The following is a 22,208-nucleotide window of genomic DNA, read 5'->3' as shown; positions in this document are numbered from 1 at the left end:
GCGTAGAGGGGAGCAGGCCCACCCCCATCAGCCCTGCCCCCAATGCTCCTGCCCCTAGAGCAGTGTTTCCCAACCGGTGTTCCGCGGCACACGAGTGTGCCGTGAGACGTTGCCTCGTGTGCCGCGAGATGCCTGGAGGGAGGCGGGCGAGTCGGGCGGCGAGAGGCGGGGCGGCGGCGGCGAGGAGAGGCCGCGCCTCCTGCTGTTGCCTGGCGCTCCTCCTCGCAGCCGGAAGCGCTGCCTGGGCGCCTCCGCGCGACTCTGCCTCGCTGGGTTTGGTCTCCCAGCAGAGACGGGTCACACGTGCCCCTCCCTCCCTCCCTCAGCCTGCGCGGAGGGAAAGCCAGAGAGAGGCATCGCTCCTGCGCGGCGGGAGAGGGAGCAGCCGGAGCGATGCCCCAAACGAACGCATGGGACCGGAGGGGAAATCCTCTCCGAGGCGGATTGAGCGCAGCTGAGAGAAGCCTTTCGAGGAGCTGCCGTGTCCCCTGGAAACCCCCTTCCCAGCTCTGCCTCAGCCGCCGCCGCCTCAGTTGCCGCCGTCCCTCAGTCCCTCGCTCTGCTGCCTCCTCCCACCCCCAAAGCTTGGAGGTTCCCCAGCAAGGGGGAGGGAAAAAACTTTCACTTTTGTGCGTCCCTCCCGGCGTGACGCTGCGCGCTGACGTCACGGGGCGGGGCTTTAATGGTGGTGTGCCGCGAGATTTTTTTTCAGTAAACAGGTGTGCCGTTGCCCAAAAACATTTGGGAAACACTGCCCTAGAGGAGGAAGATTCGGGGCTTTGCACATTGAATGAGACATGCTAGTCAACAGGCATGCAAAGCAAGGGTATAAACGACTGTCCTGAATTGTTTATGGTTTTATGGCAACATGTAACACTTCACACACACACACACACACACACACTGTATATGGGACAAGGCAGTTGGAAATGTATTTGCTTTTTAATCAGCTAAATATATTGCCTGGTTATATCCCCATAAATTCAGTGCCTTTAAACTGCTGACATATTGACTTTTTAAATTGTCTTTTTCATTATCCAAAACGGAGAAGGTTGGCACTCTCGCAAACAATATGTTTTCGTTTCCTATGAATTAGGTGACATAAAGCCAATAAAACACAGAAAGTAGTCATGTATCATCATAGCTATATAGTACATTTCTAAAAATACATGTTTCTCAAATTTTCAAGCAGTCGATAAATTGTATCCAACGCCAAACGTCAGCCTGCTGCATGATGGGAATTGTGAACTCACCTCTGCTCGCAGGCTGATAGCTTATAACTTACTTCAAATAGTTTTTCTTTTCTTTTTTTTCCAGGCAGGCAAATGAGAACATTTTGCATTCTGGGTATAACAAGCTTTACATAATTTGTTACAAGCAATAAAAACTAGAACTCAATAACAACATCAACTGCTGTTTAGGAACGAATACTTACAGTGGCAATCAAAAAGGGAACTGGCTAGAAACCTTATCAAAACAATATGGTTAACAGACCCAAAAATGAATTCAAACACAAAGAAATCACATATGCCTCTGTCATATGATTAATAGTTAGTACACATGCAATTAGAACAGATCTGAATAGACCCACTAAGCTGAATACCACATTCTTTAACTTATATACTAACTGCCATATACCAAACCCAATAGGAGGTACGATACCTGAAGCAGCATCTCCACCCCCGTCATTTAGCCCAGAAACTGAGATGAAGCACTGAGGACCTTCTGGCAGTTCCCTCATGACAAAAAGTAAGTTACAGGGAACCAGACAGAGGGCCTTCTTGATAGTGGCACCCGCCCTGTGGAATGCCCTCCCATCAGATGTCAAGGATCTAAGTAACTATACAACCTTTAGATGACATCTAAATGTTGTATAATTACTTAGCTCCTTGAAATCTGATATAGGGACATTTTTTAATGTGTTGCATCTTTTTATATTTTTATATATGTTGGAAGCCACCCAGAGTGGCTGGAGCAACCCTGTCAGATGGATGGGGTAATGATAATGATAATAATTGCCTTTGTGCTGATTAAGGCTGCACAATGGCGAGTGGGCTGTGTGTGGATCAATGGATGTACAGCATGGTAAATTCTGTTACTTGTAACAGAAATGTGTATTTTCAATTGAAAGAGTTAGAACACTCCCTCAATACTATGTCCTGGTGGAAGCATTAAAACTAAGGCCTAGATCCTGACCTGAAGCCACGTGGTCAAATTCTGAACCTGGCCCAGTCTGCTTTCTCTAGTCCCAACCAGCCTTGCCTAACCTATTTTGGCTCTCCGGTTCCATTCCCCTTGACAACAACAACAACAACAACAACAACAACAACAACAACAACAACAATTCTCCACACAAGGGAACATAGGATGCTGCATTACACAGTATTGAGCCAAACCATTGGCCCATTTAGCTCAGCACTGTCTACACAGTCCAGCAGCAGCTCTCAGGGGTTTCAGGTAGGAAGTATTTCCAAGGCCTACCTGGAAATGTCAAATATTGAACCTTTAGAATGCAAAATATATGTACTACCCCGGAACCAGTTTCCTCACAATTCCCCCTGTGCTGTTTGCCAGCCTCAATGCAATGCAGGTAACACTGAGAACATTAAAGTGAAGAGGGCACTGATGAAGACCAGCACATAGTCTGCACTGGCTGGGTGTAGAAAGGACAACTTCCCCTTTGCTCCTGAGAGTGAGCAGCCCTTGGTCTGCTCTCTCTCCAAGCACTTTCATTATGACTTCAGACCTGTGAGAAGAGACTTGAGTCTGAAGTCAGAGCTTCACTGGAGTCAAGCCCAGGCACAGTGTTTGTAAAGCTCTGGTCAACATGGGAAGAACCCCTTGGGACTGAGACAAGAGGTGGAAGATCTAAGTAGCTTGTTGAAGGCCTCATGGTGAGTTAATGGTAGAGGCAACATTTAAGCAGGGGAATGACCTTGGTCTCTTTGCGATGATGCTATGCTTGTACTATTTTCATTGTATATTAACTGCACTATTTTATATGCATTTGTAGTAATTATTTCTAAACCATTGATTATATACGATCCATTATATATGAACACTTAAGTTATTACTATGATGCATTTGTGAATCTCAGTAAATAATTCATTAATTCTGGGTGTAAATTTAAAGATCACTACACGATCAAAATTTTCAATAGTCCATTTTAAGGAAGTCAAATGTTCAGTAATTAGCAATTCCAATGTAAAGGAATGTTGTTGTTTTGAAATGCTAGATTCTAAATTATTTATTTTACATGTGCCAGGATTTATGTTGATTCACTAGGTATCTGAACTGTGACTGTGATAAAAACTGACACAACTGAAAAGGAGGCTGTGATATATGTATTTGCAAAACTTATTCAGTAGCTATACTAATAATTATTTTTTCTTGGCTGAATTCACACAATATTGATTTTTGCTCTGCTCTGTGTAACCTCTCTTTTAATGTAATTCAGCTAAATATCTGGATTGGTAAGGAACCAATAAATCAGAAATGACGTAAATAAGGTCCAGAGGTACTTAACAAGATGCAGATCCAACAATCACTAGGGTAAACATTGATTTGTATTCCAATATGCTTGTGACCTCTTTTGCTCATCCTTGATGTAGTGGCAAACCTTGTTTACGCCAATACAATTCTCAAGATGTTACAGTGTGGTTTTGCTTTGCTTCCACAGCGTTCTCCAAATGCACTATACCTGTGAAACCAGGAGCACAGACACATTGATAGCCGCCAGGCTTGTTGAAGCAGCTTCCTCCATGCAAGCAAGGAATAATTTCACATTCATCCACATCCAGCTCACAGAGCGACCCATAGTAACCAGTTGGGCAGTGGCAAAGGAACCTATTATGATGCGGATGAGGAATAACTTCAGTGGAGAGCAATGAACAATATCACTTTTATACTAGATCAAGCTGCCCATTATATCTAAGTGTGATGCGTACCATATCCACATCAAAATAATCACAATGATATCCCCCTCCACATTTTTGATTCCCCACCACCACCACAGAATTCATTTCTAAAAGCACTCACTCCACATCCAATATTCATAGGAGCTATAATATTTAGATAACACATTGCTAGGCAGAGTGAGTATGGTCCTGAAAAGGAATGCATGAAGTATCTGTGCTTTTCTGTCCTGGGCTGATTGTAACAGCTCTTACTAGTATTATATGCACTATTATGTGTATAATATTGCATGTATATTATAGGAATATAGATTCTAGATGTCCTAAAGTAACAACATAAAAAGATTTCTACAACTTTGGTATTAATTTTGTATTTTGTAGTAATACTTATTTAAATTATATTCTGTATGTAGCATAATCTTATAAGTAACACAGAGAGCTTGACTCTTATGCATATTATACATATGATATACATACTTTTCAATATAAATTTGCATCATTCACAAGCGGCTCAGAAATTCCAATGTGGGAAAAGCTCTATTGGATTGGACCTGCCCAATTCCTGATTCTCCTTCCATTCTTACTTGCAGAGCGCTTTGGAAATTTAAGGGCTGCCTAGCACCAGAGATTGTACACCTCTTACTACAATCCCTTTATAAAGCCAGACTTTAAGTATGTAGTGAAAGGTGAATCTAGCTTCCTACCTATTTTTGTTCATGCAGTTCTACATCAACAGTCAATTGAAAAGCAGAACAATTTTTATTCTATTTTAAAAAAACTTGATTCACTCACAAACCTGTTTATAAGATCTATGCATGTTCCACTGTTTGCACAGGGATTTGAGGCACACTCATTAATCTCCACTTCACACCATGTCCCAGAAAAGCCATCTCTGCAGAAGCACCTGGAGAGAAGAATGACATCTAGTGAGCTACAAAGAATCGTTAACATCCAAATAAAGAAAGAGAATGAAATGGTTGTGTGTGGGGAAGCATAATATTTGTTCATATTTCCTTGGTTGGCGCACCATTTTAGAAAATAGACAAGTTGGGAAGGTCTTGTGGCAGAGCGCTTGATTATAATGATCACAGTCACGCACTGGATAATTCAGCAGCAACAACATTATCCACAAATCACCTAAAATCACATGAGCTCCAATCCATTGTCTGAAAGCATTCCCAAGTCAAATCTAGCAACTTCATTCCCTTGGGCTGTTTTTCCTCACCTGTAACCGTTAACCCCATCCACACAGTGACCTTGATTCTTACACGGGCTGGAGATGCATTCATTGTTGTCAATTTCACAGTAAGCACCTTCAAATCCTGAAAGATAGATGAAACAGGTATGGATCAGTGATTTCGGCTAGTCAGTTTGAATGTCAGGATCAGTGATAACAAAGGCCCAGGTGAATGCCTTCCAAATGGAACTTGAAAACACTCGAAGCATTTTTTATCCTTCAAACCTAATGGGCAATGCTTCCCCTCGAAGAATCTAATAATGCTTGAGCACAGAGGCACAAATAGGACTGAATGCAAGAAATGAGCATCTGGTTAACTCTACTGGGGAATTGAGCTGGGTTTAAAAGCTTGGAAATGCTTCATCAAAAAGAGGGATGCTATACTATCTCAAAACGCAAGGCAAATCCACTGCATGACAAGTTTTAATCTATCATTTCAGTAGTGACCAAACAAAATTTCTCTTCCTCCGCTCCATAACCCATTTCCTCTTAAACATCACAAGGGACAGTAGCTTGAAATGGATGCCATAAGCTTTTAATAGATGACACATTCATCTTCAGAAGGCTCGGGCTTTATATTTACCTATTCAAAACATTTATATATTCAGAACATTGGTATACCACCCCTCATACAATATAATTCCAGAGTAGAAGTGTTAAGTATATATAATAAATACATATCATGAAATATTAAGATACACAATAAAACCATAATATTAGCAATAATTGGGTGTATGGGGTGTTAGGGGAGGAGTAGCACCTCTTGTAGGAGGACAAGTTCTGCTCCTTCTGGGGTAGCTTGTCAACCTTTGGTCCCCACACTGCACTTAGCTCTCACCTGTGGTTCCTAGAAGCTGTCAGCATGTGGCAGCAGCCACACCCCAGTAAACAGCATTGACTGACCAGCTAAACCAGGTGAGGATAGATGATGGGTCTCAAACCCTCAGTGAGTTAAGGACTTCCCTTGCATGTGAAGACAGGCTTCGGCGGATTGAGCAGAAAAGACCAATATTGGGTCCAACAGTCAAGATGCTGGTTTCTGCATGTGCTGTAGAGGGAAGTGAGGGGGAAATGGGGCTTGTCAAGCTGGGAAGGTAGTCCATCTAGAAGAAGGAAAAGTCTGATCTTAAACCTCCACTGCCTTGCAGGATATCTTCAGGAGAACATAAGGCTAAGGAGCAAAGTCTACACAGGGAGCAAACCCGACACAAATCTGAAGTGAAGCCCCCAAGACGGTAGTAGGATAGCACTTTGTATTCCATACTTCCAGCAATTCCTGCAGCCAAGCTGGTGCCAAACATATTGCAAGGCCAACAGGGAGGTCTTGTTGACTGGGCAGCCCAGGCTTGCACCTTGCTGAGGTCACTTTGGTGCTGCTAACACAGCAGTTTGACTTCACTCCCGGAGGCACGCTCCATCGTCTCTTGAGACAGATGGATGCCAACAGCTAGCAGTAATATAAGACAACAGATAAAAACATACACTAGGCTAAGGCACCAAATAAATTACAATGTGCGGGGAGATGGAACGTTTGAACCACACACACCACTTTAGAGAGGGCATTCCACAACTACCCAGAAAGCTCTCTCCTTTGTTGCAACTTGGAGAAGGGCTTCAGCCTATATACACTGTTGGGCTTTGCTGCATCCACTCTAGAGGAATGTTTTTCTTACAACTTCTGCTCTGTTTAAGTGCTGCTATGTGACAAGTCCCATCACTACGCATTACTGGAGAAGTGGGGGATCTGTTTCGATTCCTGGATCCTATGCCACTTCAGCAACATCTGCAAAGAGTAATCATAGCTTGGGTTGGGGAAATGCTTCCACTGCCTGTTTCGCTAGCCCCAGGAAACTGGGATGAGAAGGAACCACATAGGTCCCACAAGGTTCTTCTTTCTAGACATTACTGGGGGGGAAACATGGGACCCAGCTATGCTGTAGTAGTTGTGATGGGATAATGAGCTGCTTGTGCGTAAAATGCAAGTCCCTCAGAGTTTGGTCAAGTTCTCAAACCTCTGCCTGCGACGGAGCCCCTCCGGCATGGCTGCGTCAGTCGCTAGCAGAATCCGAAAGTGGTCGCTTTCGGAATCTCTTCCAACATAAAAGCTCCTTAACGGAAACACGTCTTCTGGACTCTCGGTGTGACAGTTTCCGGCGAGGAGTGGGTGTCCCTATAGGAGGTCTTGAGACCTCCCCACTGTTTTCGCTGGAAGTGTCTCTGAGCCATCCCTCCGACTCACTTTCCCTTGGAGTCCCTTCTCTCCCCCTACTGGTTCCCTCTTCAGCTGCTACGTCTCTCTCAACCTCAGTGAGCCTTTCCACCTCCTGTCCTTCCGATGGCAGTTCCCTGACATCCACCTCCCCTCCAGGGCCCCCTTCACCCCCTCCCGTCCCCTCCTCTATGGGCGGTGAGGAGGCAAAACCCCTGAAAGAACCTCCCTCATCTTCCGAAGTCTCGAACACTTCCCTCCACTTGTTGCTGTCCCTGGTCTCCCGGTACTCCTCGTCATCGGAGTCAATTCCCTCTTCCAACTCCCTTACATCTTCCCTCACCTTGGGCCACCAAAATTCCCTGGTAACCAACCACATGGTCTTGTGTTGCCCAAAATTTCCCGCTGTGGGGCTATCGTGCAACTGCTTGAGTACTCTCCCCCTCAATTCACCTTCGGGTATATACAGTGCCCCTTTGTAATACAATGCCCCATTTCTTTCCTCAAAACCCCCGGGGCTCTCGCCCTCCCCCCTGAGACCTCTGAGCTTATCCTGGGCATATTCATCATTTTCCGTTTCCTCTACCAGTTCTCGTTGCCCCACCAGCGCCGCCCCACACACCCAGCGGTCCTCAGGGATGACATGTCTCTCTTCGATTGCCCCCTCCCCCTCCAAATACTCAGGTTTACGAGAGAGAGCGTCCGCCCTGACGTTTTCTGGGCCTGGCACATAACGAATTTCAAAGTGGAATTTGGAGAACTCCTGTGCCCATCTCACTTGTCGTTGGTTGAGCACTCGAGCCGTTCTCCAATACTCTAAATTCTTGTGGTTGGTGCACACTTGCACCTTATGTTGTGCCCCAATTAATAAATGTCTCCACCTCTGGAACGCTTCGTGAATGGCGAGTAGTTCCCGGTCATACACCGTGTAGTTCCTCTCGGATTTATTCAGCTTCCGCGAGAAGAAGGCACACGGTCTCCACTCCGACGTACTCCTCCCCGGTTGAAGAAGCACCGCCCCTACCGCCCGGTCTGACGCATCGGTTTCCACTCTCATGGGTTTTTGTAAATCCACATGCAGAAGTTGCTCTTCCGAGGCGAATGCCCTTTTCAGTTCTTCAAATGCTCGCTCCGCCTCCGCCGTCCAAACAAATTTCTTCTTGCTGCTGAGGCAGTCAGTGATGGGAGCCGTCAAGTGGGCAAAGTTCTTGATGAACTTCCGATAAAAGTTCCCAAACCCCAGGAATCTTTGCACATCCTTCTTGGTCTTCGGTGTTTTCCATTCCAGTACCGCTTGGACCTTGCCTGGATCCATGGCCAATCCCTTGTCTGACAAGCGGTACCCCAGGAATTCCACCTCCTTGGTATGAAACTGACACTTCTCCAGTTTCACCCACAGCTGGTTGGCTTGCAGCCTGCCCAACACTTCTCGAACGTCCCTCACATGCTGCTCCTCATTCTCCGAATATACCAACACGTCGTCTAAAAAGGCCACACAATTCTTGTAGAGCAAAGGTCCCAGCACATGGTTCATAAAGGCTTGAAAACACGCCGAGCCTGCTTGCAGACCGAAGGGCATAACGAGATATTCAAAGGCTCCCAAAGGGGTGAACATGGTGGTCTTCCATTCATCCCCCTTCCTTATTCGTATCAGGTTGTACGCCCCCCGCAGGTCCAGTTTTGTAAAAATCTTTCCCTTCCTCACCCTAGTCAAAATGTCATCGATTCGGGGCATAGGGAAAGCCAGGGGTTCCGACACTGCATTCAGGGCCCTAAAGTCCACTACAAGCCTCGGCTTATCTGTGTTTTTTTTTGTCCACAAAAAACACTGGGCTGCCCCCCACCGCTCGGGACTCTCTGATGAAACCTCGTTTCAGGTTTTTGTCAATGAACTCCCTCAACTCCTGCATCTCCCTGTCTGACATGGCGTACAGCTTGCTCACTGGGAGTTGGGCCCCAGGGAGTAGATTGATTTGACAGTCAAAGGGTCTATGCGGCGGCAGTTTGTCTGCTTCCCTTTCGCTGAATACGTTGCTCAGATCTGCGTATTGCGGGGGCACCTTCCCTTTATCCGTTACTTCCATCCCGGCTAGGGTGACTCTGGCTCCTCCCGGAACCTTCCCCTCTTTGCAGTGTTCTAGGCAATGCGCTGACCCAAAGGAGACCACCCTCTGATGCCAGCCCACTAGCGGATCGTGTAGCGCCAGCCAGCTCATCCCCAAAATAATGGGAGCTCCTCCCAAGGTGGCCACATTAAACGCTATCCGTTCGGTGTGCCTTGCCACCCTCATTATCATCGGGACAGTCTGTTGGCTAACTTCTCCTCCCAACAGCTCTCTGCCGTCAATCGTGGTCACCTGCAAGGGGTTACTTAAAGGGATAGTCTGTATCTGGTGCTCAGCTGCAAACTCCTTACTCATGAAATTACAGGAGCTGCCTGAATCCAAAAGCGCCTTGATCTTTCGTGGGTGTCCGTTTGGCAGCTCTAGTAACACCTCTATCACTAAAGCAGGTCTTGGAGGTTCCGGCGTGGGCACTTTCACTGCTCTTTGGCCTGGCTGCTGTGCCCCGACGGTGGCAGCCAGGCGTTGGCTTTTACTTGCTCCTTGCCTCCCTCCTCTTTTTCCCCAACAGCTCCCGCCATCCCTTGCCATTCCTTTCTTTGTGGGCAGACTCTGGCAAAGTGACCTGGCTGTTGGCAGAGATAACATTTCTTGGCGCTCTTCCCCTCCTTCTTCCGCCCTTCACTGGGATTTGAAACTGCGCGCGCCCGCGCTGTTCCAATTTCCATCGGCTCTGCCGGCGGGAAAGGTGGCTCTGGAATGTCTGGAATGCGGAAATCCCTCCAACGTTCCCCTTTCCCTTCCCGCTTTTCCAAAGCCCTCGCCTCCTGGCGTGCTCCTATGGTCAGCGCGGATTTGGTCAGCTGGTCCATAGACTCCGCCCTGGGCGCCCGGGAAAGTTCGTCTTTCACCGCCGAAGAAAGCCCTTCTTCGAAAAGCATTTGGATGGGTTCCGCCGATAGATCCCACCCCAACTTATGGATCAGCATGGTAAACTCAGTCCAGTACTCACGGACAGATCGGCTCCCCTGTTTGCAAGCCATTAACTGCCTTCGCACCACTCCCTGCTCAATGTCGCTGGAAAACATCAGGTCCATGGCGCGAAAAAACTTCCGCGTATCCTTTAGGATCTCATTATTCACTGCCATCAGGGGCCTGACCCAGTCTTTCGCCCCCGCTTCGAGATGGCCAATCACAAAAGCCACACGCGACTCCTCGTCGGGGAAGTCATCAAACTGCAGATTGAGAGCATATTGCATCTCTGTTCTAATGGCATGATAGTTCCTGGGATCCCCCCCAAACTTCTGCACCAATCCTGGCACCTTTCTGGCGAACGGGGTGGTTTTTCCCTTTTCTGCATCCTGAGCCCTCCTCTCCTCGAGCCGTGCCGTTTGCAGCGCTAGCTGGACCTCCAACACCCTGTACCTTTCTTCCAGGTTTGGACCGGCTCCAGCTCCTCCTGCACCTCCGGTTTCGGCTGGGTTGCTCATGATGCCTTTCCCTGCACAAGCTGCTTACAGAGACTTTCGGATTGCTGTGATGGGATAATGAGCTGCTTGTGCGTAAAATGCAAGTCCCTCAGAGTTTGGTCAAGTTCTCAAACCTCTGCCTGCGACGGAGCCCCTCCGGCATGGCTGCGTCAGTCGCTAGCAGAATCCGAAAGTGGTCGCTTTCGGAATCTCTTCCAACATAAAAGCTCCTTAACGGAAACACGTCTTCTGGACTCTCGGCGTGACAGTTTCCGGCGAGGAGTGGGTGTCCCTATAGGAGGTCTTGAGACCTCCCCACTGTTTTCGCTGGAAGTGTCTCTGAGCCATCCCTCCGACTCACTTTCCCTTGGAGTCCCTTCTCTCCCCCTACTGGTTCCCTCTTCAGCTGCTACGTCTCTCTCAACCTCAGTGAGCCTTTCCACCTCCTGTCCTTCCGATGGCAGTTCCCTGACAGTAGTAATCAGTCATTTGGACTTATTTGGGAGCAAGCAAAAAGAGTTTCATTAGATCTCACTTTGATTATTTAAAGGAAATGTTAAGCATGGCTTTTACAATATGTACTGAGGATAGTGAGTTCTGTCACCTGACCATGTGATTCATCAATAATACAACTCCAAGTGGAGCCCTTTTGCTGTGATATTAATTGCATTTGTGCAGTGGCTCTTGCATTTTTAAAAGAAGATCCTGCAATTTCTTTTGCCACACTAGTGGTTTGATAAAGTGCCAAATAATAAATCCAGCACTTAATTAAACTTGATATCAATGTTGGATACCTCATTCATTAAGACAGCTCTAGACCAGGCAGGAGGAACTTGTGGCCTCCAGATGTTGTTGAACTACAGCTCCTATCGCTGTAGTCGGGTTCAACAACATCTGGAGGGTCAGAGGTTCCCCATCTCTGCTCTAACAACTAGTGAAGTCCTGTGATACTCATCCCATGCAATCACATTCTTGCTGCTACTCTGCCATTTTCAGAGTTGTCTGAATCAGTTCCAGCAGCATAAAAAGCTGCTGGAGATCTAATAATTTATCTTGGAAGATGCTGGTCTAACTAAAAAAAGAGCTGAGACTGGGCCAGAGAAGCTAAAACATATTGACAAAAGAGCATTCAAAGTTCAGGGTAGTGTGCTTTATTGTTACTAAGTAGCAAACATAGGGAGATAATCTCCAGTACTAAGTCAGTACTTCAGCATGAAATGACATTCCTTCAGGTTCTTTTCATCTAAAGTGGGCCTTCTAAAATCTATTTCTGAACAATATAAAACTAAGTAATGCCATTCTTATCATGGAGGCATGCAATCTCTGATACAAACACACACAGAGAAAAGCAATATATATTATCTAATAGATTTCGTTCTCTGCAACTTTGGAAAATATGGCAGATTTACTTCTTGCTATTTTATCAGCAACCCATGGCACACATTCCTCTTTAGACAAAGGCACTTGTTACATTTACTGCTCCATCTCTGGGCCCCACAGAATGAAGACTTGAACACAGGCATCGGAAATCAGGATGCAGATCTCAATGGTATGTTATTTTCCTATTTACTTCAATGAGGTTTTTTTAGAAAGAAAAAGAAGAAAACAAACAAACATGAAAAGGCTTAAGGGAATGCAGCCCCACTTTCCAGTATCGTTGTACCATTGAGAGACTGGATCACACCAAGCTACCCTGAGGACACTTACAAGGAACTGTTCTCTAAGAGTGTTTCCTTTAATCCACAGCATCCAGTTCTCAGTGCTGGAAAAGACAGTGATTGTCCCACCTCAGATTTCTGGATGAATTAGAACTTTTTGCAATAAGGAAAGTGACAGGAAAATGCACTGGCAAATGTACAGTAACAACTGCTTGATGCAACATCATATAACCTCCTCAAAACATATCAGAATGAATGTTCAACAGTCATCAACACTCCCTGCAAACTTTGAGCAAACAAATCAAGATGAACGCTTCATAAACAGGTAATCTGGAAGCGACCTTAGATTCCTAAAGGAAAATACTACTGATCGCTTGGGTGAATGCAGAAATTAGGAAGAGGCCAGCCAGCTAGAGCCAAGTTTCAGGTTAATTTAATGTGATCTAGCAAAAAGAAATGAGAACTGACTGGGCATTTTCTCTCTCTTTTCAAAAAAGTCTCTATCTGCTACTTAAAGCCGTTTAACACATTTTTAAAATGTTAGCAACATTATTACAAATTAACATCATCAACTGCAATCAATTTGCAGCTTTCAAAGTATTTGCACAAAGTAAATCTTCAAAAAGCATCATAATGTAAATGCTCGTTCATGTATTGGGCTAGAAAGAAAGTTCACTCATTTAAGTTATAAAACAGAATGATTTTTATTTTTCAGCAAGCTGTTTTGTAAATTGGCATATTAATTGGGCGCCTAACAAATATACATTTAGTGCTAATGTATTGCTATGGTAATGATATTTAGTAGCATGTGTACTAGAATAATAGGCACATTTAAATGCAACTGCTTGCTGCTGGTGGTCATGCAAATCAGTCTAGCTAGGGATACAAATTATAAATCAATAGTGCATGGAAATGATCTGATACAGCCCTGGAGAACAACACTTCTTTTTTTATTTATTTACAAAGGTGGCTTTTTCACATTTCCCAGCAAAGTCGCATATTGCTCAGAGGAAACTCTGGGATATTTTCAGTCTGGCGTTTCTGATGGTTTGACCTTGCAGCCTTTTCTGTTGAGTAAACAGGAACTGCCTACTGAATTTACACCAACCTTGTGAACCGCTGCATGTAAATATTTACCTAATCAATAGCAAAGAATAAATAGCAGGTTACTGCTTGCAAAGCATTGGCAGAAGACAAAATACCACTCACGTTATCACATACTGCATTTCTCAGAGAAAAGCCCCAAATACCTCTTGAAGTACCTAGAGTTTTATTCCTAATGTTAAAATGGGGTATTCCCCACCAGCACTGCAAATCACTGCACTGTGCTTCTGGGCATGCACAACTGCTGAAACCCGGAAGTAACCCATTCCGGTACTTCCAGGTTTCGGCGCGTCCGTAACCCCCCCAAAAAAACGCAACCTGAAGTGTCTGTAACATGAGGTATGACTGTATTCAAAAAGGCCTTTATAATCATCACACCATGATCCCTGTGCTCCATATTACTGCCAAAGCCGGGGGGGGGGGCATTTGCAATGGAACCATGGAATCCACGAGCCATGTAGTCACATGCAATGAAAGCATACAGCAACCAAACCATGTTGTTCTTGTCTCTCAGGTTAGCAGCTTCCCCTTTGCCAGTCTGAAGCCTCTGACCGGTCCCCACTATTATCCTGATTGATCATTGACTATTTTGGATGCCGGATGAAGGTTCAGAATAGAATGCAGCTCATTTGGCACCGGCGGCCTAATGTACACACCACCGAGTGTTGGTAGGACTGGGAAATGTCTTGCACCAAACTTTATGCTCACACTGTTTAAAACAGTAATTCAGAAGGCTACAAAATCGACAGCATTCCACAGTGTGACTTGCATGCAACCGTTTTGATAAGTAGTGCCATTTACCTTTTTGACAGATGCACAATGGCTTCCCATTAACTTGTGCCAAACAAGTAGAGTTGTTGATACATGGGTTGTAGGGGGCATCACATGGGTTGTAGCGATACTGGCAAGTCCTTCCAATATAAAATGGAGGGCAAACACATAGAAATTGACCATAGACAGTGGACTCGTGGCAGGTGGCTCCATTCAGGCATGGTTCAGAATCGCATTCATTTATATCTTCGCTGCATTGCTGCCCTGTCCAGCCTGCTGCACACAAACAACTAAAGGGGGAAGAGAGAGGATAATGAAAAGAGATGAAAGCAATCTTTTTAAACAACAAAAAACATAAACACTTGCAACAGCCTCCTATATCTGCCCCATTGCTTTGATCTGTGTTTTCAGTACTGAATTACAGTTTCCCCAGGGTCTTTTTCCTCAACAAGTAAAAATAAACCTTGCTACATAGAACAAAGGAATTCATATCTGAGAAAGAGAAGGAGAAAGTGCTTAAAAGTAAAGGGAACAATGTGACATATAAATAAAAAAGCTGCCCCATCATCACACTCAGTGTTAACTGACTTCCACATGCAGAAATGGCCACACAAATAGATAAGTATGTAAAATGTGCATAGTTTGCTTTCCCATCATTTAGGACCCCACAATGGCTCAGTTGCAAATTCAATTTAGAACAGTATAAAAATACCAATAATCAGTCAAATAAAACAAGAAATTAATTATAGCAGCACAGTCTTAAAGAAAATAAATAGGCAGTAACTAAGAGTACTGGTATATGAATATTTTCTGCCATTAAAGGCCATTAGGCTTAGCATGTCAGATGAAATATAGCAATGATGGTGCAAAGCAAATGTGCTTGGAGAGAATGTTCCATCATAGGCCATATCTGCAGAACGGTATCATACCACTTTAAACGAATCCTTGGCACTGAAGTTTGCTACGAGTTTGCTAAAAGTTATTAGGAGAGTCCTATTCCCCTCACATAGCTACAGTTCTCTGAGTTGATTAACAATCAATCCATCTCAGAGAATTCTGGGAAATGTAGCCTCCTGATTTTTTGATTTTTTTTTATTTTGAAAGAAAGAAAGAAAGAAAGAAAGAAAGAAAGAAAGAAAGAAAGAAAGAAAAGTATTTGTGTAGTTTCATCAATTCCACGAGAAGCTACCTAAGAAGCCAATGTATATTTCTGGCACATCCTCATGGTGCTGAGATTAGATTGTAAAGGTGGTCTGAGAGAAAGGTGGGATCTGAACACAGATTTAACCAAGTTTCAGCTATTTTCCCACTTGAGCCTAATTCAGGGAAGATGCAAGTTGTTTTCAGGCACTCACACAATAAGCAGAAAACTTGCACCAACTGAGCCTGCCTTGTTGTTCTCTGCCAGCCACACATAGGGGCAAACACCTGTGAAGGAGAATCCAATGTGCACAGGCTCTGTCTGCTAACCAGAACCCTGATTGTGCAGTTATGAGGAGAGTCTATTTGTACACAGAGGCTTTTCTGTACAGACATTTACCCCAAATCTCGGAAGATAGGAAGGTGACAGGACTGCCAGAGTAAGTGATGAGAAAGATGAGACCAAATGGTATGGCCCTCAATCTGAGTGTGTGACACCCCCCCCCCCAAAAGCCACCCCTTCTATTGTTTGCATTTTCTCTCATTGTATCCAACTAAGAACTGACCAGCCGAGTGTAATTCACCTTGCACAATGGGGCTTTACCCCACACTCCCTTCCCCAAGCCCCCCACAATTGGTTCTGGTGGGGGGCAGGAGAATGACAGCACAAGGAGGGTGACTGTTCTGTGTGCTAAGCTGAAATGCTTGCGGATACAGAGCATTCATCATAGTGAAATGAATGAACCTAAGTTACGGCTCGTCTACACTCACACTTGTCCAAGCGGTTTTCTTTTTGCCCTGACACTTTCCTTGGCAAAATCCACTATTTAGCACTGAATCAGATCCAACAACTATCTGCAGGAAACCTGTTTGATGTTTGCTCCAATTCAGCGGTAAAGATCAGGTTTCCCCGGGGGAAAGCAGAGGGGAAAGTGGAAGTCTAGTTGAGTCCTTAGTCCATTCATTTCAATGGGCCGGCTGTGAGCAGACCTAGCATCCCCTGTGAGTTGTACCCAATGCTGTGCCAAAAGAAGTCTGCTAGTGCAACGGGACTTCAGTTTCCTCTTCTGCCCCCCCACATGCCCCTCAGAGTCTGCTCTAGATGGTTCCCTCCCTCAATAGTTTATTTGGCTGGTTCCCGAAGGGCCATAAGGGACAGGAGAGGAAAAAGAAACTGCATTGCACAAATGGAAGTCCCTTGTGCCAGCAGAGCTTCAGCACTGGATATGGCCCTGAAATGTTCCCCAGCCCCTTCAATCTCTCTTTCACTCTCAAACACACCTACCCCTGCATGTCAGCGTCTAGAGCAGAGTATACGTAGCCTGGCTTCTGAACTATAAAACTTTCCCTAAGATCTATGAAAGACAACATTGATGAGACTGCATGCCCTAATTCAATTGACACAAATGTGCAGTGTACTGATCACCTTTATTACTTCTGCTCTCTAAGTGTCCTGATGACAGTCACAGCATGTTAGAAAGCCGCCACATGCACTGACATTTCCAGTGCATTTTGAACGGAAACTTGACACATCAGAAGCTCCTACATATTAGAAGGCTGCTGTTTCTCCACATTTGAGCACTGGGAGAGAAAAGGAGGAGCGTGTAGGGCTGAGTTACAGTACAGAATATCTACATTTTCAGCATGGAATGAGGGGACTTGCTTTTCAAAGCCTGCCCTTCTCTAAGATGCCTTGCAGTTAATGATGCAGATGAGGATAATGAGATGCACCTGTGTTTCCTCTCCAAATAACCCTCATGGCCCTGCTTATAATGGCACTTCCCTACTTGGCTTCTTTTAATTTTAATCAACACTAACTATCTGGAAGCATTTGTTGCCGGTGTGGTGTGCCAAAATAAAATAAACATATTGATGTATGCCTTTTGGAAGGAAAGGACCTTTTTCTTTGTTCTGTGCTTCCCTCAACTAAAAATGTCATGTGTGTCACCCATATTGGAAGAAGTAAACAGCATTTTTCTTCTCCCTATCTCAATGCTGTTGGAGTTATACGCTGCCCTTTTGTCCCACAGCCAATGTGAAGCGTCACAAACGATGCCACAAAGTGAAGCATGAGACAGGCCTGAGATCTAGAGTGCACCCTGCAGGGTTTTTTAAAAGCTATTGCTGCTGTTGTTACTGCTTTTCAACTCCTAGGTGCCTGTGCATGTGAGCAGAACAGTCCAAATGTGTTCATCAATTTAAGTAGTTGGCAAGGACTATTTCTCCATAAATGCCACCATCAACATGTGGGGGTAGGATGCCCTCAAATAAACACAAATCATAAGCGGCAGTGGATGGTGTGGTGGGGCTGCACCCTTTACCTGATCTCCTTCTGGCTCCAGTGAGCGGGGGTCGCTCTGGTGGTGCACCCCCCCAGCACACCCGCCCTGGGCGCCAACAAGAAACACTCCACTGCTTTTTCTAGCTGCGACATAATGAGGACTCCTATCTTCAGTTGCAATCTGAATGCATGACTTGAAAACGTGTATACAAAACAGAACACTGGACCTGCTCTAACAAATGAATAAATCAGCCGTATGCACAGCATCGTTTGGGGACTGAAAGAAAACGAGCAGGGGCTAGTTAGGCTAGTTGTATGCCTTCAGCCCTGATCTCCTTCCTAACAGAATCCCCATGTGACTTCATTTTGCATGCCTCCCTATTCCTAAGTAACGCCAGTCTCTCCCCTTTTCGATCACCGGGGCTACAATTTACCGTTACACAGAGCTGCTGGAACTGCTTAATGAATCATTGGCTTGTTGTTTGCAATAATGTCATATTTCTGTTTGCTGAGACAAAGAGCTGCGAGGTGTTTATTACCTTGGAAATTTTCAGCACTTTTAAAAAAAATATCCCAGATTGAAAAGCAAATGCAGTTAATTGCCTGCCAAACAAAATCTGCTGCAGGTAGTGGCAGAAGATGTTTTACATTAGAAAGAAGTTGCCAGATTTTGACAAAATGCCCTTGCGTAGCCAGCAGAGCTAACCGTACCAAGTCCTTCTGGAAAAGCGACTTGCATCCCATTGTCTGATGGGATATAAACAAAAGCTAATGGGCTTTTTCGAGTTTGATGTTTCTTCCAAGCTTGCTGAAGGATCAATCAAAGTACTTGTTTTTGCCGTAGCTACAGGCTCTTCCACAATACAAACTGTTCAAGGCTGCAGTGCTAGAATGCAACCTCCAATCTGCCTGCTCTTAAACATTCCAAGTGCAGAAAGTAGGTATCTGGGTTAAACTTCTCTCTCCAAGTTGAATACACTAAAATGTTCTCCTTCAATTGCAACCACCTCATCTTTCCATAATCTGCACTTCAAAAAGCCTGCATTGGGAAGATGAGGAAAAACAACCCATCCATTCACCACCTCCATAGGACAACAAAGCTGCTGAAAGTAACTGTGTCAAGTGCTCATTCAGCAACCATTCACTGTATACAGTGGTGCCTCGCAAGACGAAAATAATCCGTTCCACGAGTCTCTTCGTCTAGCGGTTTTTCCGTCTTGCGAAGCAACCCTCTTAGCGGATTAGTTTCATTGCAAACCACCATTTTGGACAAATCTAAGATGCCGGCTATCAGAACCATACATGGCTGAAACATGCTTAAATAACCTAACAAGGACCATTTGAAATAAAGGCACACATGTTCTGCTATGTAAAAAACGTTCTAAAAATAAGCAAATCTAGAGTAACTTCTCTAGTCAGGCCACACAACTGAGCCAGCTCTCCAGGAGATGGTTTCCTGGGTTCTGTAGTTTTGTGCCAGATAATTAGTTCAAAATTCACACATTACAGGAAGGATGGTGAGGGCCTCAAACCATTGTGTAGTAGACAGTGGGTATTTATCCTTCTGGGGTCAAAATATAAGGATCTTGACAGCTCACAAAATCCACATTTGTTGTCCTATTAATCCCATTAGTACAGGAATCTAATTCAAGAGTGGATGGACATCTTGTATATCAAATATTTTGAGAGTACAGAATTGATATGGACTATTTAAGACCAAAAAAGAATCTGGACATGCCCACGTTTTATGCCTCAACAAGGAATTTCCAGGATTATATCTCCAGTCTTAGACTGTGCTTTTGGCTTAATATTAATTATTTCTGCCTTTGCCCCAGTATAAATTATTTATCTTTTGCTTATATTTCTACAGTTACTCATTCTACAGTTTCAAAAATTGATGCCTGTATATTGAAAATGGATCTTTGCCACATACCAAAGGTAAAAGGGCATATTCACATGTCCTTTCTAGCCTTTCAAACCTCCCTTATCCTTCTTCAAGTTCCAAAATTCTCAAGGATGAACCCTTTTGAAGTCCACTCAAAAATCCTTAGAATAGTTTTTTTTAATAAGACTCCTCCAAACACAGGTATTCCTAGCATTTCACTTTCTTTGCAAAGCTGAGGATAAAAGAGGATATTGACCCTATATGGGGAGAAAGGCATTTGATAGGAGAAAGCTGGTGGGAGAGATAAAGGAAGGGGACTATTATTATCATAACAGTGAAAGAATATGCCTTTGCATGTGCAGTCTTATACAGGGAAACCTTAGAGGGCTTATGTATTTATATATATATATTGTTCCTTCCATTCTAATTGATCCCTTCCATTTAATTGGTTCAGCCCTTTTTGCCTCATTCCTTTTCTAATTTCCTATGATTCATTTCCCCATTTCTATGCATTTCTTATCATAGTCTCCCCACTCATAATCTCTTTTATAATAGCAGTAAAATAGCATATTTTTAATACATTGTGTATCAAGTGACGCAGCACACAAGGAACAAAATATCTGAGACAGAGGTACATTAATTATTATGCATTTCTATTTCACTTCATGTGCATGTTACCTTTCCCTCATCACCCTTTAAACTGATGAGCGCACGTGATCATATTTGAAAGATCAGAATTAAAAATCTCAATTTAAACGCTAGTCACGAATAGTTTGCAGAATGGATTTAAGTACTGTGTCCCTGTGCTTTGGTTCACATCCTAAGCTTTGAATCTCCTAACTGCTTATCCTTAATTAGTCTCATTTAAACAGAGATGAATTCTAGAAGGGTAGCCATGTTGGTATGGTGCCGTAAACATAATAAAGCGTGTTACCGCACCTTAAAGATGAAGAGAGGAACAATAAATATGTTGGCCTAAGGTGCTTAAAGACTTTTATTTTCAAGTCAAGCCAGTTCCTGTATTAAAGGGACAACTCTGGAGTAAATACATAGAAGCTGTACATTGTGCAGTTAATATCTAGAAGGCCACTCCCATGTTAGTCTGTCAATAAAATACATTCACTAAAATTTATTAGAATTGCCACTTTCATACACATATCTACTGAATTTTATCAATCATTCTAAAGGTGCCTCTAAACTGACGCTATTTTGTGGCAGGAATTTGGGCTCATACTGGCTCAATTAAATTGGTCAAAGTGTTCTGTTATCCCAGTGCAACCAATCCTTTTAAAGGGACTTTTTGCAGTTAGGAAAGTGATGGGAAATGAACTAAAATGCCAATAATCTTCCTGGATCAGGGTCCTGACAGAGTGTTCTGTTCCTCTACTTTACCGTGTCAATACTGCTGTGGATTTTAGTATATACTACCTCTATGTTTCTCTAGGTCCATGGACTTTCCAAAATGTTGTCTGTGGAACACTCAAAACATCTGGTTTGTCTTTTCTTTAAACACAGTGGTGGAGGATTCTTTTTTTAATAAAAGAAGTTAAAACTTCCATTTAAGTTATTTTAAAAAAGAAATTCTACATTACTCTGCTTTAACAAAAGAAAAAAAGCAAAACAAATCCTCAGATTTCTTCAGAATTACACGTCTAGACAGCCTTACAATTTAAGGCGTATCAGGATGCCAGTAAATCCTATCGGAGGTTGCAAACAAAGACACCAAAAATAGCCACTGTGAAGCTGGAATATAAAAATATATATACAAGCAAGAATATACACGACTCAGTCATATCTTAATTGTTTTAGGATAAGAAAGACACCCACCCACCCCAGAGATTATGGAAGAAATGGCATATGAAGGAAAGGGGACACCCCCAGCTCCTAAATTACTGTTGTGATTTCAGTTTAATATGGTTGTATTCCAGCCAACACACACATACATCCTGGAGCAATGACAGTGGAACAAGAATTTGATTTCTGGAATGTTGTGGGAATCCAACAAAATCCCGCAGTACATGCATGGTCGATTTCCTCTTTGTTATCACGTAGGAAAGCTCTGTCAAAGTGCTGTTTGAAAACAAAGTGAAAGGAAATAGGACCTTCTGCAGCTCCCATCAGCCCCTGCCAGAATGGCCCATGGTGAAGGATGATGGGCTTTGTAGTCCAAAATGTCTGGTGGGCACTGGTTTGGCGAAGGCTGATCTAGGGCATTCTCTCTCCCCACTGCATCAAGCTGAATGGCTTTAAAGGGATCCAAATATAACAATGAAACTGAAATGGTCAGCCTCTAGCTCATAAAGGCCCACATTAATTAGACATGAAACAACTGCCCTTCCATTTAATTGCGTACTAAATATAAATCCCAGCGATAAAAACGTCACATATTTTACTGAAATGTTGGTTTTAACAATGTTTTAAAGGCCAATATATGATTACATTGCATATTGTGCCTGTTTTATAGTTCTCAGAAAAGC

General features: G+C 44.0%; 1 protein-coding gene across 1 annotated transcript in view; it reads right to left on the bottom strand.

Annotated features, from left to right (window-relative positions):
• Positions 1-22,208, bottom strand: part of LOC114593851 (protein eyes shut homolog) — a 466,323-nt gene that overhangs the window by 374,882 nt on the left and 69,233 nt on the right. Inside the window, exons 8-11 of the mRNA XM_028722673.2 lie at positions 14,456-14,715; positions 5,140-5,236; positions 4,711-4,818; positions 3,701-3,846 (exon numbers count right to left, since the gene is read on the bottom strand). Coding sequence (XP_028578506.2) covers positions 3,701-3,846; positions 4,711-4,818; positions 5,140-5,236; positions 14,456-14,715 — 611 coding nt within the window. The remainder of the gene's footprint in view (positions 1-3,700; positions 3,847-4,710; positions 4,819-5,139; positions 5,237-14,455; positions 14,716-22,208) is intronic.

Source organism: Podarcis muralis, chromosome 3 (genome assembly GCF_964188315.1).
Source record: "Podarcis muralis chromosome 3, rPodMur119.hap1.1, whole genome shotgun sequence".
Classification (NCBI taxonomy): domain Eukaryota; kingdom Metazoa; phylum Chordata; class Lepidosauria; order Squamata; family Lacertidae; genus Podarcis; species Podarcis muralis.
The sequence above is the reverse complement of the archived record's forward strand: the minus strand, read 5'-3'. Positions and strand labels throughout refer to the sequence as shown.